At 38.9% G+C, this 19218-nt stretch overlaps 1 protein-coding gene across 20 annotated transcripts in view; it reads left to right on the top strand.

Moving 5' to 3' along the window:
- Positions 1-18956, top strand: part of fbrsl1 (fibrosin-like 1) — a 315258-nt gene extending 296302 nt beyond the window's left edge. For 5 of the 20 annotated variants that reach the window (XM_079871214.1, XM_079871211.1, XM_079871218.1 and 2 more), the window contains 13 exons: positions 1496-1865; positions 2565-2809; positions 4712-4974; positions 7925-7975; positions 8110-8205; positions 9642-9713; positions 9825-9854; positions 9958-10029; positions 10269-10401; positions 11628-11711; positions 15538-15621; positions 16178-16439; positions 16532-18956. In XM_079871214.1, coding sequence (XP_079727340.1) covers positions 1496-1865; positions 2565-2809; positions 4712-4974; positions 7925-7975; positions 8110-8205; positions 9642-9713; positions 9825-9854; positions 9958-10029; positions 10269-10401; positions 11628-11711; positions 15538-15621; positions 16178-16439; positions 16532-17834 — 3065 coding nt within the window. In that variant the 3' untranslated portion in view covers positions 17835-18956. Of the gene's footprint in view, positions 1-1495; positions 1866-2564; positions 2810-4411; positions 4573-4711; positions 4975-7924; positions 7976-8109; positions 8206-9641; positions 9714-9824; positions 9855-9957; positions 10030-10268; positions 10402-11627; positions 11712-15537; positions 15622-16177; positions 16440-16531 lie in introns of all 20 variants that reach the window. The other 15 variants (XM_079871205.1, XM_079871203.1, XM_079871210.1 and 12 more) reach the window with 12 other exon arrangements.
- Positions 18957-19218: the final 262 nt, after the last annotated feature.

Here is a 19218-nt window from a genome sequence, read left to right as displayed (position 1 = left end):
TTAGGGTTAGAATATGTTGACATGTAGTTGCTTATAAGTTACTTATAGTCAGTAGAATGTTTGTTGGAGGACCATTACAATAAAGAGTTAGCAGATATTAAGCAGGCAGTCTACTAATACTCTAACGAGAGTTAGTTGACATGTAGTTACTTGAAGTCAACAGAATGTTCAAAAGGGACCATCAAAATAAAGTGTTACCGCTTTTACATTTTGAAACATTATAGTCTGTAGAATGCTTAGTGTAAAAGCTTCTTTTTTGCACTGCACTCTGATTAACTGAGCAAAAGCAGAAGTTCCTCTGTACAAAGACTGTGGCAGTGTTACTGAAATCCCTGGAAATATCTTGTGAAAAAGAGAGAGTGAGCTAGGGGGACTCTGAAAGACCAGTATAAAGGGTGCATGATCCCTTTTCACAGCACAATTGAAACATAATTATTTCATGGCAGACTGTGTGCTCTGTAAATCTATGAATGGGAACGGCATTTAACTTTAATTAGCTCTGATTTATTCATTCTGACTGGATTGCTTGCAGAAAATTGGATCATCTGATTATAGTCAAGCATGAAAATGACCTGATTAAACACTTCATAAAACCCATGGAGAGAGAAAGAAATACAGAAAGAAAAGGAACCTGGGATAAAACGATAAAGGGGAGATAAGAGAGATGAGGCACAGAGAGGAAGACAGTCAGACAGATGTGGATGTATTTGGTGTCATGGTGTATGCCAGCATTATGCACAGTGAGCAGAGAAGGCATCGCAGCTGGATTCTGTTCACCCTGCTGCAAACTAATGGATGGATTGGCAAACCAATCCCACGCTATAGGTTACGTGTCGTCAGCTGTGCCAAACTGCATGCACATTTGATTTGAGATGCTTGCATGCACCTGAGCCACAAAAAAACAACCCTGTGGTGCTTTCCCTGTCCTATGGTGTCGACAAAATCCACTCAGTATGGGTCAAATTATCTGTTGCTTTGAGGGGGTGTTTTGTATTGAGTGTGGTTTGTGATTTGTTTCAAAATACTGTCAATAAAGGCAGGATTAAGGCCCATTCACACCAAAGACAGTTTAAATAATGATTCTAATTCTATGAAAATCTGGAAGTTCTTTACCACAACTATAATGATAACCTCACAGTGGAATGATTGATATCACTTTCAGAATTTTTTTTTCTTCCCAGATGATGAACAATAAAAACATTGACAGCCAATTAGAATCTATCCTGCCCTACCCTTTAAATAGCTTGAGCATTTAAAGCGGCAGACAACATAACTGCAATGTGTACTTCAAATTAACAGAACGGTATCGTGCGTTTGTATGGATGCTGATCTTAATAGTTATCGCTCTTGGTGTGAATGAACCTTTACAGTTGAAGACTACACTCTTTACCCCAGCTACATCAATTAAAGCATCTAAACTGCATTTGACATCCGAATTAAATATAGTGACTATTAAATTAAAAAAAATCTCTGTTTTGTCTTTCTTTCTTTCTAGTTACGCCAACGAATGAGAATCTCGGGTCCAAAACTTCCAGCTCGACCAAAGTGTCTGGCCTTCAGCGTAGCCAGGAACAGAGTAACGACGTTTCGTTTGTCCCGCCGATCTCAAGTCCGACTCCTGCGTCGCCCCCTACGGGGTCTCCTGCCCCTGCTGCGGCGGCAGCCCCCCCGCCTAGACCTCACCCTATCTCCCCAAACCCTCTCAGTATCAAGAAGGAATCTGTGCCCCATATCCCCACCCCTCCCCTCCTGAGGAACCAATCACATTCACTGGAGCACAGACTCCCACCCCCGTCACACCACAGCCGGCCAATCATCAGTCATCATCATCATCCTTCGCCTTACAGCAGTCTTCACGACATCAGGTTAGTAGTATTTTTTTTTATAATACTTTTACTCAAACTGTCGTCCTCGCTGAGCATTAAGACAATATAGACACGCATCCTCTTCCAGTTAGATTTGTAACATCTTTTTAGTTGATTATAACTTTTTAATTATTGCCCTGATGGTGGAAATGGGAAGTGGGATTTTTTTTTTTTTTTGTGAAGCTCAACCAATTTTTATGTTCCTAGTCACCTAGTCCCTGTTTGTTTGCTAAAAAATTTAAACATGAATGGGAATATTCTTCAGATATATTTAACTCAGAAGATTTTCTAGGGGTGCCAATAATTTTGGCCAATGTGTTTTGGAGAAAATCATTGATTTGATAATGTGATTCCACCCCAACCCCCCACCACACACACACACACACTTTCAATTGTTTTAATTCAATGAAAGGTTACATTTTTTTAAAGATCAAAAGGATCATGCAGATTTATTTTCACAGCCATATTTGATCGTATTTGCCAAGGGTGCCAGTAATTCTGACCATATTTATAAATATATGTACATATGTATATGTAAATAAATGTTACGTTTTCCTGTCAAAAAAATCTAATTTTATTTTGTAATAAAAAAACGGAAAATTCGACAGTTATATTTGAACTTCATGACAGCTTTAAGTTCATAAACTGTCCTAATATGAATATTGTTTCTTATATCCTGTCTTTCCTTTGTAATCACAGCAACAACCCTTCCAATCTTCCTCCCAAACACCACCTGTCTCACTCCCCTCATCATCTCCGCGGCCTCCCGTCTCCTGCTCCTCCACTTCCTCTCTCCATAGCCGGTCTGCCTTCCTCCCACTACTCCCTTCACTCGCCCTCTCACATCTCCAGCCATCCGGCCATGTTCGCCAACCCCGCTACACTGCCTCCTCCGACCAACAGCCTGGTGGTGCCAGGACACCCTGCCGGACCACCCTATCCAGGTAAAAAAATAAATAAAAAAAATCCCCTCTCTGAGATGTAAACTTTTTATGGAGTAGTTGATGTGAGATTTGAACATATTTTTTGACAACCAGTAGGTTCTGTCAGTCCTGCAATATAACAAATTGATAAAAAATATTGAATTTGCACATGGTTGTGTACACATTAGAGTTTACGCTACACTAAATAATGCTACAAATCCACTGATTTCAATTTGGAAAGGTGCCTTTCAAGGATGTAGAGGAACAATTAAAATGTTTGCAGAAGTGATGGTGCAAAAATGTACACTTTTACTCTGACATCAGCATCCAATGACCAATGAGAATGGAGGGTCCCGTTTTTACCAACTTTTTACCAGACCTGCAGAATACATTTAATGCATTTCTGTTCCTCAAACACTCTGTTGTAGTTTTTTCTAGTGCCCTAAGAGTGTGCTTTTTTTTAAAAAAAACTTGGACCTATAAAATTAAAGGTATGTGATACCACAAAAATATAAACATTGTTTATTCATCTTATGTGTTACATTTATCCCATTTTGAAGACTTAAATTAGCATATTGTAATACTAGCCTTAAATTTGCACGAATTTGGTTCCCACAAATCTAGTGACTGTTCCTGCAGTTACTGTAATGTTACTTTAATTGCTTGGTATAAAATTCCTCTGCTTGTTGACAAATAACCCGTGTTAAAGACAGCTTTACAGGCACAGTACTCAATAACAACAGAACTGCCCTTAAATCACATTCTTTTCAAGATTGTTCAAGTGCGAGACGAGATGAGGCACGCATCAGAGGTCAGCATGTGAAAAATTTGACTTATATCCAGTTGCTCCAGTTTCTGCAGTATATGATACCTGTAATAAAGAAGGATGTCAGCTACACTGCTCTTTTCTCATATCTGGATCCTGTGCCTCAAAAAGGCACCTTTGACAATTATGTCAGTTTTTAAATGCCTTGTTTGATACAATATATGCTATATGCAAACATTTTGATAAATTATACCTGTCCTCTCCATCTCTGCCTTTCCTTGTACGGTAAGTGTAATTTTTTTGTTGATTATTGGCTTTTGGACGCCAATTCCAGACAGTTTAGTGCGACATGCTGATCGAAATCTAAGGATCAAGTATAGAATGACAAGGTATTTAAGAAAAATATAGTATATTTTAACATGCAGTTAGCATCTACAGTGTAATCCTTTCTTTAGCTGCCATCACTAAAAACATATCTTAGTTTATTGTAAGAAACCAAGTGTAGACTCTAAAATTAAAAGTATATATTGATGTCTTTTAAAAGCATCAAGCAAGTTCTCAAAGATTTTTTCTTAAAGGAATAGTTTACCCAAAAATGAAAAATTTGAATGCAAACCTGTATGCATTTGTTTCTTTTAGAGAACACAATTTTATTTTTATTTATTGTAATATTTACTTATATATGTGTTCAAAATTCCACAGAAGAAAGTAATTCATACAGGTTTGGGTGATGAGGGTGATAATTTTTCCTTTTGGGGTGAACTGTTCCTTTAAGTCAGTATAAGAGTTTGTGTATGTCGAGGCAAGTGTGTGTGTGTTTTCTGCTGAGGTGACTCTTGGTTCTCTCTTGTCTTTAGATACCAGCCTGTTGATATCTTTCAACCAACCAATCATGTATTGCCAGCCTCATTCGGGGATTCTGATTGGCACATTGTCACAGGCAACTCTCTTACCTCCACCAATGAGTCCTCACGTAGAAAACCCTCACACCTTGAATTGGAGAAACAGAGAAAGCCAGGTGACTACCCTCTTTCGCTTCTTCCTACCGCTGTTGTGAAAACTCACTGGCCGCCCTTGCCTTTTTTTTCTTTTCCCTCCCGTGTCTTCCCCATCTCCCCCCTTTCCCTCCTTTTTCCCTTCGCTCTCCTTTCTTGCAGAGCATGATCTTCTGCGGCAGGAGCTGAACAACCGCTTCCTGGTTCAGAGTTCAGAGCGAGGTCGGGGGTCGGCTCCAGGGGCGACAGGGTCGCCGTTGGGCCCTGTGTCGCTCCTCCGGGCTGAGTTTCACCAACATCAGCATATGCACCAGCACCAACACACGCATCAGCACACCTTTACGCCTTTCCCTGCCAGTCTGCCCCCGGCAGCCATCATTGGGCCGCCCACTGCACCTCCAATGGTGCGTACCCCAGCCAGAAATGTGAGGATAAGTAAAAAACGGATAGATTTTACTCCCTTCCTTACCTCCCTATTCCCCCTTAAAATTCTCCAACCTATTCAAAACAAGCCCTTTCTATGCGGCCATCATATTCTTCCAGCAATTGACTCTCACTATCGTGTTGACGTATCGAATATCAGCATGGCCGCATCGCAGTCGTGCTGATATTCAGACCAACAGCACGAGTAACTTATATTTGGCATATATGGCACGTTATTTCGTCTATTGTTGCTCCTTTCACGAAAACAGTTCAATGTAAGGGAGCAACGCACAGACTGGCAGCCTTTTCGGAACATTGCAAACACTGACAAGCCGACTGATGCAAACTGTGAAGCGGAACGATGTTCATCCAATCCTAATAGCGCACCGGAACTAATTGTTGTGTAATAAGTAATAGAGTTTACAACCCACTACTGAGGCTTAAGGCTTATCATGAACCAGGCCAGATCTTAAACAGAGGCCAAAGGGTTGAAACAGTTTTACAGCACCATCTCAGTGACATAAGCGATACCCATCATCCTAACAAGATAAACAATTGTCCCATGACAACCACAAATATTGTAGCTCTTTCCCTAATAAAAACCCTTTTTGCTGCCATGTTGACATGCCGTACTCATTGCGCTTTTATAGTGTGAGCCAGAGATGTTTTATTGCTTTCATATGAGCAGAATGGTGATGTTTCTGAGTGCTGGGGGCTGTTTGAGAAAAACAGGAGGCAGACAGAGTCTTATGGCGTGACTGAGGTACAGACAGAACTCATTCTATGTGACGCATTCAAAGCATGTGGTCAAAACATAATGACCTCACCGTAGATGAAAGTCATGACATCAACGGGGTTGTTTTGATAAAGCGTAATTGCTTCCGTGTGCAAAGAGGCTATTAAAGGCAAACTTTGGCAGCCTGTAATCAGATAAATTCAGCTCCTCAAAGTTAGCTAGCCATATAAAATGCATTCAGATTTCTGAAACGTATTCAAACAGGAACGAGAGCGTCTTATCTGCATACTATCGCTGCTGTCAACCAATCCAAAAGATATTATGTCAGAGCACTAGATGAAAAGTGAAGCATTTTTGAATCATAGATTACCATCTCCAAAGATTAGAATCTGTTTGCATATGATATTAAACATGCCATATGTTTGTAGTTTGCTGTTTGGATTCTTTTATGGGTTACAGAACTGTTTCATCATCAGAAATTGAAACACTGAAACGGCTGTGAATCTGAATGCTGAATGACCTTCCTCCAATGTTTTACGTGATGCAAGTCTTGTTTGCTGAACTGCTATTGTTGAATTTCTTTTAACACCATGTGATTTAAATGTGATGTTTTCTACTGACAAATACACTGATGATTGATTTCTAAAGCATTTGTGCTTGGTTTAAGAGTCTGTGCATAAGAAAGAAATGTTGTGTTTAAATTTTTAAGTCAACATGAGATGAAAAAAATAACCCAATTTACTTCCTTTATGCATGTTCCTGGTCTTATTGTGCATAATTCATTGGTGTATGTTATTCCAAAGAAGAAATATCCTTTACTGACAAAGGAAAAATTCGAAAATGTGTCCGTTCAGGAAAGTAAAGTGGGTAGCGAATGCCATTTCATGTTGACTTTGAACAGTAACACACTTTATATAATGTCTTTCTTGTTTCCTTTTCTTTCTTCCCTTCCTCCTAGCTTTTCTTGTATAAAGATTTAATTGTTTACAGATGTAATATTGAGCCTTGATTTGCCAAAGCTTTTTGTCATTAAGCTCTGACACGGCCCAGGGGCTGTGAATTATGAAGCACTGTTTTTTTTATAGACTACTATAAACCTTTGCTGTATTTACTCGGCAAGTGTTAACCATAAAGCAGGTGTGCGGCCCTCAGAAGGATCACAGAAGTGCAATTGGAAGCCAGATCAGCAATTTTCTCAGCCAGGGCAAACTTTTGTGTTTGATTTAAGCTAATTATCACCACACATTCATACAATGCAGGATAAAAGCAGCTTATGCATGCTGATCTGTTGGAATATACAGTAAAGTCTGTATCATAAGTGGGCTGTTGTTCAAGACATCTTGCTTTTTATTGAAACCACACACTCACACAAGAGTTTATCCACTTTTATTATCATCACCGAAGACATAAGATGATAGGCTTCTGTAGAAACAACACTATATAAGTGGGTTTGTAAAGGATTTGTATGTTTATGTAAAAGAAATGACTTGAACCTGGAGGGCTAAAAACTTGATCCAGTTGAATTAGAATGACACTTGTTTTATTAACATAAAAAAAAGTTTAGTATGGATTTTTTAAATGTTTATGGACAAATTTTAAAACATTTATGCATTTTATTACAAAATGAAAAATTAAGATTAAAGCTATGACATTATCTCCATCACATTTTATATAACTGTCTAAAAATGATCATAAACATTACAGCTGTTTCCTGACTCATCAAATACAGAATCTCGCCACATTCACATGCTTTTTCTAGTTGCTATCCTGTAGTTACACTGCTATAGTTACGCTCAAATTGCACTGTTTAACTAGAACTTGACTTGAAAGATTTACTGTTCTATATGTATTTCTAAACTGTAAAGGAATGGCACGTCAATTTAATTGGAAGTGAAGGGTGCCTTTCATTTGTTTAGCAATCTGGTTGGACTCTTTTGTGAGTGTGTTCCCACACTCCGAGTCGGCTCTGTGAACCCTGTGCCAGCTGCGGCTGCTGTGGTTTTCTTTCATGTGACATTGAATGGCTGTTTTACTGTGTAATTGTTTTATTAAAAGGGTGTAATTTATTTGAGCTTCATCTGCTATTTATTTGACTATGTAAGCACACTGCAGTAAAGCTCTCTCATGTTTTTGGTCACAGATGCCTTTGATTTTAGTTGATATGTTTTTAATTTGCGCTCTCTCTCTCTCTCTCTCTTTCTCTCTCCCTCTCTCAGTTCGACAAGTACGCCCCAAAGCTGGACAATCCTTTCTTGAGACATTCAAATGTAAGTGGCAAATTTTTTTGACTGCATTACCCTTGCTTTGACTGAAGATGAATCAGATTGTCAATTATGTTAACTTTGAGACATATGCCTATTTGTAAAGTTTTTGCATGTTTTCTTTTTCTTTTTTTTTGCAGTTCTTTCCCTCCTACCCGCCAACAATGCCGGGCATGCCTCCATTGCTTCCACATTCAGGGCCCTTCAGTTCATTGCAAGGCGCCTTCCAGCCAAAGGTTAGACCTTAACACACTTCATGTGGGAATGTAGACAAAACTGTTTTGACTTGAGCAGAACGAGAAAGAGAGCATGTAGTTGGTTCGAATATTTACGAGATTAAGATGTCAAAAAAAAATTGAAACATATGGCCCATAAAAGGCTGGTAGTGTGAGCGTAAGAAGAAAAAACGACGCTTTCTACAGGTGCCATATGAACCTGAAAATATTTCTGTGAAACATGGGATTAGTCTAAAGTATTGTCAGTTATGAGAATGGAAGTTAAATTTCCTCTCCAACATTTTACAGGATGCACCGAAATTAAGAGAGATAGATTTGAATCTGGGATGTCTCAATCCCGTCCCCTTCTCTCTATCCCAGTAATTTCCTGTCACATCTTTACATTTGCTGATAATAAAAATGACAAAAAAGTCTTAAGAAAAAGGGGTCCAGATACGAAGGTGTCAATTAAAAATGAACAGTTAACCTCTATCAAGGTATTTAAAACATTCCCTGTGTATCCCTGGTATTGTTAGCATTACATTCTCTGTGTTCTCTCTATTGAGTAGAAATGTGGCATGTCCCCTGATCTAGAGCCCAGCCTCACCTCACCATTAGTATTCAGAGTGCTCTCAAATCCCACACAGCTTCATTTCCAGACAGATGGAGAAATCTACCACTGCCACTTTCTCCACTAATGGATTATGCAAAGAGGCATAGGCTCAATAACCTGCTGGAGGCTTTTGTGTTAACTTAAGACTTAGCGCTGTGGTCTTAAGCAGGGTGGTTAGTGTGCGTGTGTGTGTCTTTGCAATGTGTGTGTTAGATAGATTTCACTCACTTGGTGTGTAATGGTTTTTACCTGGCACTACTCAAATAACTCTCACTATTATGTTAGCTACCAGTCAAAGGTAGAGCGAGTCTGGAAGTTTGCATCCATGAAACCTGGGACTAAAGTGAAGTTTTAAACTTTAGGCTACACCCATGATGATTCACAGATTCCTGAGCTGACATGTTTCCTTTTAAAACATTGAGTTTATAGGCTTATATTCTAATTAAATAGCCTAAAGGCTTTAGTTACATGACAGCAATGAACCATGATTTGCTCATTTGCTAGTCATTTTTAAATGCATATTTCTGCAAAAAGTTACTTTTAAAGTAGATTACCTTAAAGTTAACACACAGACTACAAGCCACAAAACCTCTGTATGAATTTCGCAAAATTCAAATTTGGATAAGCTACAGTTTTTTTCTAGTTAATCCAGTTTAAAGATTAAGTTGTTTTCTGTGCCGGGTAGACATTAGTCATCACACCAAGCAGCCAAAAATGCAGTGCAGTGTAATATCTCTAAACAGTTCATAATTGAAAACAGTAAAGAAACAGACCTCAGCGTCCATTGTTCCATTAGCCTATGTTCCATTAAGTTTTTCTAAAAAGGTCTTCATTTTCTCTCCAGGCCTCAAACCCTATTGATGTTGCAGCAAGACCAGGAACGGTCCCGCACACTCTCCTTCAGAAGGACCCGAGGGTAAGCCGTCCGCTAAGAGATTAGCCATTACAAACTAAAGAGGATTGTGGTGTTTTCAGCATTTCATGAACTTGAACTTTTCTCTATTTTCTCGATTTCTTTTCCTAACAGATAACAGATCCTTTTAGGACTTCAGTAAGAGTAAGCATCAAATTTTCATTTTCCTTCAAATCCCTGCATGTTACACCTTAAATGCTACCGCCTTTTTACTAATGCTTTGAAATGTCTTCTTCGCTCATGGCAGAAGCCAGGTAAATGGTGTGCTGTGCATGTTCAAATCGCCTGGCAGATCTACCATCATCAGCAGAAGATGAAAGTAAGTTCTCTCGGAAGGTTCAGAAAGGACTTTTCCTCGTCTCTTTCTTTAATATTGTGTAGCCTTTAGTGTGAGCGAAGTACAAGAATGCATAAGTAAACTTTGTAATCTAGCTTAGTAATTTTTCCTCATTAAGGAAGGTTTACAAATGAAGAAATAAATAGTACTTTTTAAACGTTGTACACATATATCATAGTCACATTGAATATAACCTCAAAATGACGTTTGTCCCTTAAAAGCAGATGCACTTGGACCCGCATAAACTGGACATGAATGGAAAACTTGATCTATTCAGCCGTCCTCCAGCTCCAGGCGTGTTCCCTGGGTTCCCCTACCCTCATGACCTGGCCAGACCCCTCTTCTCATCAACAGGTGTGTGAAGAAAACTCCCAAAGTTAACATGAAATCAAACTTGACTATTTACTCTCAGTATACATTCCTAGTCTCATTATGCATAAGGTTATGCAGAAAATCAAATCCTACTGTACAGTTTTTTTTTTCTCATTGAATGTCCTGTAAAATGAGCAACAAACAACATGTCAGGTAACACTTTATTTCAGTGGTCCACTTTAGACATTCTACTAACTATAAGTAACTTTGCAACTACATTAGAGTATTAGTAGACTGTCTGCTTAATACCTGCCAACACTTTATTTTGATGCTCCCTCAGCAGATATTCTACTAAATGCACTGTACGTTACATTGCAACGACGTCAACTTATCCTACTAATCCTAACTTTAACACTGTCTACTAATATTCTACTTAGTGTAATAGAGTGTAACCATGTCATATTTACTTTAAATTCTTGAGATGAAAAATATTACAATTTTAGATAAAAACAGTTGCAGTTACACAACGCTTCCTGTAAATAATTCCCTTTCCTGCTGTTATGGGAAAGCCTGATGCTGAAATCACTGCTAGACCTGACCACTTTAAGATATTACTTCTAGAAAAGCGATTTTTATTTCACTTACAAACTATATTTATAATCCAATCAAGATAGTCCCCTCACGGATTATTTATATCTTATCTTGCAAATTATACTGCAATATCTTTATTGGTATTGCTCCAGTATAATAAACATGGATTTGTATTTTCTCATTTGCATGTTGTTATTTTGTACGTTGTCTTGGCTCAACGCTGGGGCTACGGGCATGAATATAAATGCTTTTACCTGATATAATTGACTGGTAGCTCTTTGTTGAAGGGCAACAAGAGCGTGTCTGCCCTTTGGATTGTAATTATGCAGCGTGGTGTCATGAAGGAGCTTGTAATTGGTTTCTTCATTAATGATACGCACTAACAAATGACATATGAATAGACGGTTGACCCTTTGAAATGCAACCTGAACACTCAATCTAAGACATCACTGTCCTTTTATTGTCTGGGTAAACTACTCAGTTTCCCTCTAAACACACCATTGGTTGAGCCAGGTTGGCTTCTAGTTGTCTCTCCACATTAAACTGGAATAGGAGAAAGTACTTAAACTAACCTTAGTCTCTTGTCTTATTTTACAGTATATAGAGACTACATCTACTTCTGTTGTGGTGAAAAATGTAACTGTTTGGCTTTTTTAACTGTTTGCTGTATTCTATAGGATCGGGACATCCAGCTGCTTCACCCTATGGGCCATCTCCTCACCACGCCGGCTTCCTGCCTCCTAGCCATTTGGCAGGTAAGTGTAAGTAAACCACCATTTTAAATAGTTCTTCTTCTCTATGTCCTTCTGTAATTCAAATTTAATACATTCATCTCATGTTGAAATCACTTTTTATTTAATGCGAACATAAGGCAAAGAATGGCAGATGTGCAATCTGTTCCATATGTTGTAGTGCTTGCACACCTCAGTGATGATCATTCAGCTATTAAAGCACGTCTTTCCCAAACCAAATTCCGAATATATATTGTAAAAAATATACATATAAATATAAATTGTAAATATCAGTCGTGGCCTAGTGTAGAACCCTTAGATAACTTGGCAAATTGAAAATACTATACTAATATCCCTCAAAGCCTTGTTTTTGTTCTCGTCAAATAAAATATAAGATCTACTCTAAGGCATATTAGTCTGGTATCAGTCGGCTCAGAAGTGTCTCCCCAAAGGGTCAGATATTCTAATCTTACCCTTAACTCAACTTTCAAAATGTTTTTTAACAATAAAATATCTAATATGTGATCCTGGATCACAAAACCAGTCACAAGTAGCACGGGTAAATTTGTGGCAACAATACATTGCATGGATCAAAATGATCGATTTTTCTTTTATGCCAAAAATCATTAGGGTATTATGTAAAGATCATGTTCCATGAAGATATTTTGTAAATTTCCTACCTTGAATATATAAAACCTTTATTTTTGTGAGTGAATGCGGCATAATCGCAAACATAAATGGACAACTTTAAATGCGTTTTTCTCAATGTTCCGGGTTTTTTTTTGCACTCTCAGATTCCAGATTTTCAAATAGTTATATCTCAGCCAAATATTGTCCTGTCATAACAAACCATACATCAATGGGAAGATAATTTATTCAGAAATTGACCCATGTGTATGAAGGACTAAAAATGACAGAACGAAAAATAAATAAATAAATAAATAAAAGTAGAAATAAATAAATAAATGCAGAAATAATAGTAAAAATAAATACATTTTGGTAATATAAATGGCTATTTCTGTATTTTTACATGTATTTATTTATTTATTTATGCATTTCTATATGTATTTATTTATGTATTTATACATTTATTTATATATTTATGTATTTATATATTTATTTATTTATATATTTATATATGTATTTATTTATACATTTATTTATTCCTACATTTATTTATTTCTGTATTTCCACATTTCTACATTTATTTATTTCTGTATTTCCACATTTCTACATTTATTTATTTCTGTATTTCCACATTTCTACATTTATTTTTCCCTGCGCTTGTATGCTAATTGACCAATGGCTAAGCCACGCCCCCAAACGCGATGAGCCAATCACAGTACGCATAGCTAACCCAATACACTCGGACATTCTCTGCTTCCTCGTCCATTGCAATGCATTGCGGTTATCAGTTTTCATTCGTTTTTATGTTTTTTCTTGTCATTTTAGCTTTTAAACAGCGTGTGTGTGTGATTTTGGTTGGGTGACAGTTGTAGGTTACAGTTTGACAAGAGTTTACAGTTTGACAAAAGCACAATGTTGTGTTTTAAACAAATATAAGTAGGCTAAACACTTTGCAGTTTTAATTATGTCCTGTATGAACAAAATGGAGTATGTTTTTTATGTTTCCACTGTTCATCGCGCCCGCTCTCTGACACACACACACACATCCAGCATGCAATCTTGACATCGCAGCCTGTTCTTCTGCGCTCCCACCAAACGCGAATAGAGCGTCAAATTCGCGCGTATCCGCGTCTAGTTCGACGCTTGAACATTTTGAATCCAAAGCGAATAGGACGCGCGTATAAAGCGAGCGTTTGAAGCGAAATAGCACCAAACTATGACGTTTACACTGTGAAGTGTGAACTGTAAATCTTTGTTCTGGAGCTGAAGCTTATCGACCTTCTCAACAATAAAATTATTAATATAACCCTCCAATGCATATTTAAGGCCCTTTTGGTGACATCGAGATGATATATAATCTTTCTGTCTCTAAAAAATCATCAATTGCCTCCTGTGAAATGTCTCCGACTGTGACAGCTGCCATAGCGCCTGTTACCGAATGTTGACAGAGTGAGTGGAGGGGGCGTGGTTAGCCATTGGTCAATTAGCATACATGCGCAGGGAAAAATAAATGTAGAAATGTGGAAATACAGAAATAAATAAATGTAGGAATAAATAAATGTATAAATAAATACATATATAAATATATAAATAAATAAATATATAAATACATAAATATATAAATAAATGTATAAATACATAAATAAATACATATAGAAATGCATAAATAAATAAATAAATACATGTAAAAATACAGAAATAGCCATTTATATTACCAAAATGTATTTATTTTTACTATTATTTCTGCATTTATTTATTTATTTCTACTTTTATTTATTTATTTATTTATTTTTCGTTCTGTCATTTTTAGTCCTTCATACATGTGACTGGTTTTGTGGTCCAGGGTAATATATTTTCTATATAAATAGTAAATTTGTTTTGTTAGTGTTTGGAAAAATACCATAACATGCTTAAAACAGGATAAACTTAAGCAAAAATACTTAAGATATTAAGGCTTGATATTTTATCTTGAATGAAAGTTACTTTTTTGCTGAACAGGCTGCTGTATAAAAAAGCAACAATTACCACAAGACAAAATACACTTATTTTCGAAATATAATATAAAGCAATACAATGATATAATACAGTGTACAATTACAGTTTTTTTATTATTATTATTTCTTATGTCTTTTCTTCACCAAATTACCCCCCCCCCACCACCACCACCACCCAAACACACACACACACACACACACACACACACCTTTCTGACCAAAACTCAACCTTTGTTTCCATTTGTACAACAATATACAGTACAAGTATATTTTACTACCGTTTCCTTTTTTACTGGACTCTGCTTCGTTCAGATAGTGTTCCCCTACAGTTTCTATCAGATATGTTATTTGAGTTCAGTGATGAATGCTGATTTCACACAGTGAGCTCTCAAGTCAATCCAATTTGAATTTGTAAACACCTGGGGCCCAAAGGAAATGTAGAGAAAACTAAAATTTTGAGTTGGGTGAGGTGTTGCCTACATGTAGTAGTTAAAGCTCAGGACTGGTAATCAGAAGGCTTCTGGTTTCTGAGTCAAAAACTTATCACTATTGTGCCCTTGAGCAAAGCACTTAACTCTAGGTTGCTCCAAGGGGGATTGTTCAAGTGAATTAGTGTATTGTGAATTTCTTGGCATAAAAGCATTTGCTAAATGACTGCTTACTTATTTAAGTACACTGTGGATTAGTCATAAAATCCATTCCTGGACTTCAGGAATTTATATTCATGTTCCACATAGAAAACACTGAATTGTGTTTTTAGTTCTGTGGGCCGGAGGTTGTTTGTTTTGTATTTAATTTGATTATATATTAATGCAACTGCATGGATGATTTTGGATCCTTCATTCCTAGCAAGGTAAGTATTAATACATAGCTTAATAGGGGTAAGGGGTAAGTAGATTCAAGGATCACATAAACTTTTGGAGGAAATGGGAGACACATGAGCTTTTTTGCTAGCTTTCACTTAATCATTTTCCACATTAGACATTTCAAAATGTCCCTAGCAATCGCACTCCAATCAGGTATCGCTCTTCATGCCAGCACCTTTCGCTACCTAATCCGCAGCCAGTGAACACTCTCCAACAATCTTACTGGGAGAAATAAACAACCCTTAGGGAGTTAGAATAGCAGCAGTAACAGTGACGCAAAAAACAAAGCTGGCTTGTAAGAGAAAAGCCGGTTGGAATGGTCGGGCACCTCCGGCCCCGCGTCGCTAATCCCTGTTTGGCATTTTGCAGATCCATTCAGTCGCTCCAGTACCTTTGGCGGCCTCAGCAACCTTTCAAGCAGTGCCTTCGGTGGATTAGGCAACCCAACCCTCGGTAAGCCCCGGCCCCCGGCCTCTAGCTCAGCTCAGTGCAGCACAGCTTAGCTGTAGACCACAGAGAGTGCAGAGGGAATAAAAAGGAGGTGGGAATGAAAGAAAGGCACTTAGCTTTGCTGCAAATGCAAAATGAGAGTTAAGGGAAACAGGGGGAGGCAGGCATTACCGCAGACAGGCCTTTGCCAAATTCACACCCCAACTCAAACTCGCAACCCAACTGGTTTATCATTGCTCTTGCATTTATTAGTTTCTCGCAAAGTAGGGGTTCGCCATATCTCATTTCCTCTCCCTTCTTCCTTCATTGGCTGAATGGGAGTTCTTTTAGTGAAACTGATTGCATTGAAATAGAATCTCTATGGAACGCTTTGCTTTTCATAGCTTTTGAGCCCGCTGGGTCATTCATTTGTTCTCTGCTGAAAAGTCTTAAAAAGCAGCCCTTGGTACCCCATTTGTAGAAGAAACTATCCCATTAACCTTTCAGTTTGTGTATGCAGAACCTTGATAGAACTGGACTGTGATCTGATACACTGATGTTATGTTTCTTGTTATTTCAGGGGCCAACAGTGTTTTTGGACCCAAAGAGGGTCCAGGGCTGCATGGTCTCAGTAGTCCTCACCACGACACCTGGAATCGGCTGCACCGTACACCGCCCTCCTTCCCGACCCCTCCACAGTGGCCCAAATCTGCAGATGCAGAAAGAAGCAGCTCCGCAAACAGCCACGATAGAGACAGAGACCGGGAGCGCGAGAAAGAAAAAGAAAGGGAGAGAGAAAAAAGGGACTCTTCTGTTGGGAAAGAAGAGAAAGAAAAGGACAGGTTGGTGTTGCTGATTTCATGGAGCAAAGCATCTTATTTTGCCTTCTTTTTGTCCACTAATTCAACTAATGATGGGTTCTTTCCTGTTGCAGAGACTCTATAGATCGTAATCGCCATTCAAACCGCTCATCTCCAGCTTCCGCTCCAGTTAGCTACCAGATCAGCAACCTGATCCGCTCAAATAGCCAGAACTCGACTGACTCTGGCAGACACCGCAGTGGCAGTGCCGACCGCAACCGAGAGCCTGAGAAAGAGCATTTGGAGCGCCAGCGAGAGGCAGGCATTTTAGGAGACATAAAGGTGAAGGAAAGTCGTTCTCCAGGGAAGGAGATCACAGACAGGCGTTCCTCAGATGACTCTCTCAAATCCATTCACCGATCGCCCTCTCCTTACTCGAAAAATGTCCTTAACGATGCAGGAATCAAGATGGGTATCCCACAACCGCTACCGATTAAAGAAAGTGAGAGGGATAGAAAGGAAACCAGCTCAGGGGATCTGCTACACAAGGTGAAGAACGACATGAAGATCAAGGAGGAACGCAAGGAAGAGCAGGACGTGGTGGTGATTGGATCTGAAGCTGCCACTAAGCCTCAAGTCCCTCCTCCACCTCATCAAACAACACCAATAGCTCATCACCACCCTGTACTATCCCATCAGCCTCCTCCGCCATCTCCTCGCTGTAATGACCCTCCGACACCGGGCTCGCTTCACGGAGTCCCCATGCCACACTCACTGCCACTCACTCTGAGTGCCATGCATCAAATGGGAAGTCTGAATGCGCTTGAACGCACCCGCATGGCACCTTTTATGGGAGTCAGCCCTCTTGCAGCAGGTCGAGACCGCCTTCCACATCCGGCGTTCTCCTGGGATCCTCTACGAGAGGCTTACCGGAACCTCGACCTTCAGCGGCGCATGGACTTCCAGCTTCGCTCTGAGCCTGGACACCGGTTCCCTGGCATCTATGATCCAGAACGGGCCTATCGGGATCGGGAGCCACATGACTACTCGCACCATGAACACCTTCTGGAAGTTCGGCGGGAACAGGAGAGACTGAGGCAACAGGCTGAAGAAAGGGAACGGATGCATTTACGGGAGGAACTGGATCGGGCAAGGCTTCACCAACTTCACCAGTCGCCCATCGAAGGACACTTACCCCACATGCCACCATTTATGTCACACCTTGGTGGGATGCCGTACCCAAGGCTTAGCCCTTCAACAGGACATAACGGACTTCTTAACCGGACACCCCCAACTGCAGCACTAAGTGCCCCACCACCTCTGGTACCCTCTGGTGCTGCCAGACCAGCGTCGCCAAGACGGACTACGCCAATCACCACCCAGGACCCTCGGGAGTACTCACCGTCGCGCAACCCCAAAGAAGTGGAGGCACGGTAACGTACTAGGAAGGAAAATGCCTCACTTGAGTTGGACACAGGCAACATGCACTTATTTTCACACAAAGTAGAGTAAACGATAAATAAATGTGTAATTTGTACAAAGATTTGTATCTTGGAACAAGCACATCAACCGGCTTTTTTAATTGATTGGAGTTGAAGAAATGAGTTGGTAGCTCCATCTCTTGGTAGCTCCGAATATAAGACATAAACGTGTACTACCAAACAGAAATTTGATATTAATATATTATTAATCCAATGCCTTTTCAGTTTTCAAGTGAAAAGACATTCTGAAATTTGTTTGTACATTTCCTATCCTTCATGTACAGACATTTTTTATGTATTTGCATTAAGTTTCATTTGTTCTCTGCCCTGTATTTATCCTAGTGAGCTGCAGGATATGGATGTCTACATATCTGAATTGGTATGAACTCACTGTTTGACAGTTGATTTGCTCTATGGTACCTGGAGATATTCAGTGCTGACCATGTACAAAGTTACATTTCGGAATTTTTTTGTTTTTGTTTTTGTTTTTTGAGATATGCAGACAAATATGCATTACAATATTCTTGTTTGGTTTATGTAAAATTTAAAGATATTGTAAATATCTTGTTGATATTACTTGGAACGAAATGACATTGTACATTTGTTAGGCTTTTTAAATGTTTCTAAAAAAACAATGAAATTAAACAGAACCACTTCCAGGTTGAAAACCATGGTGACGGAGCTGTCCAATCAAATGGGGGTGCGGTCATGGCAATGCAATCTATGCAAAGAGGATTAAGAGAGTTCTGATTGGACGGTTGTCAAAATGGAGTTCTACAGTGAGAACCTGGATACCTGTTATTCATTTGTCCAATTAAGAGCCAATGAAACAAACAGCTATAAACCTCCAGGTCATAAAGGAACTGTTTTAGCAGTCAACACTTCTCCAGCCACAAAACCTGGACATCTGGGAAACATATTGGAATGGTTGGGGTGGCAATAGACTCTTTCTGTCGACCTTGTGGTGTTGTGCAGTTGTTTTTCTTAGACTCTTGTATACAAAACAAGTAGAGCTTTAGGCGTGAAAAAATGAACATTCATGGTTTAAAAATGTATGGAATAAAGGTTGGACCTTATATCTGCATACCTGTCTGCTATTTAATGATAGTCTTCAGTAAACTCGCTGAATGTTGATGGTGAAGTGTGCAATGTTTCATACACAAGGATGGGTTGATCTCACTAAGAAATGTCTAGGTCATAAGTAGTTTTTTGTGCATTTTCCACATTTATTTTCATGACAATGAAGCACATTTTACCCTATATTGAGAAAGAAAACGTCATTCTTATTACAACAATACCAAGACAATTGTCTGATTCGTCTTATAATATTACCAAATATT

Source organism: Squalius cephalus (assembly GCF_949319135.1).
Source record: "Squalius cephalus genome assembly, chromosome: 5".
NCBI lineage: Eukaryota > Metazoa > Chordata > Actinopteri > Cypriniformes > Leuciscidae > Squalius > Squalius cephalus.
Note: the sequence above shows the minus strand (reverse complement) of the source record. Positions and strands in the feature narration are given on the sequence as shown.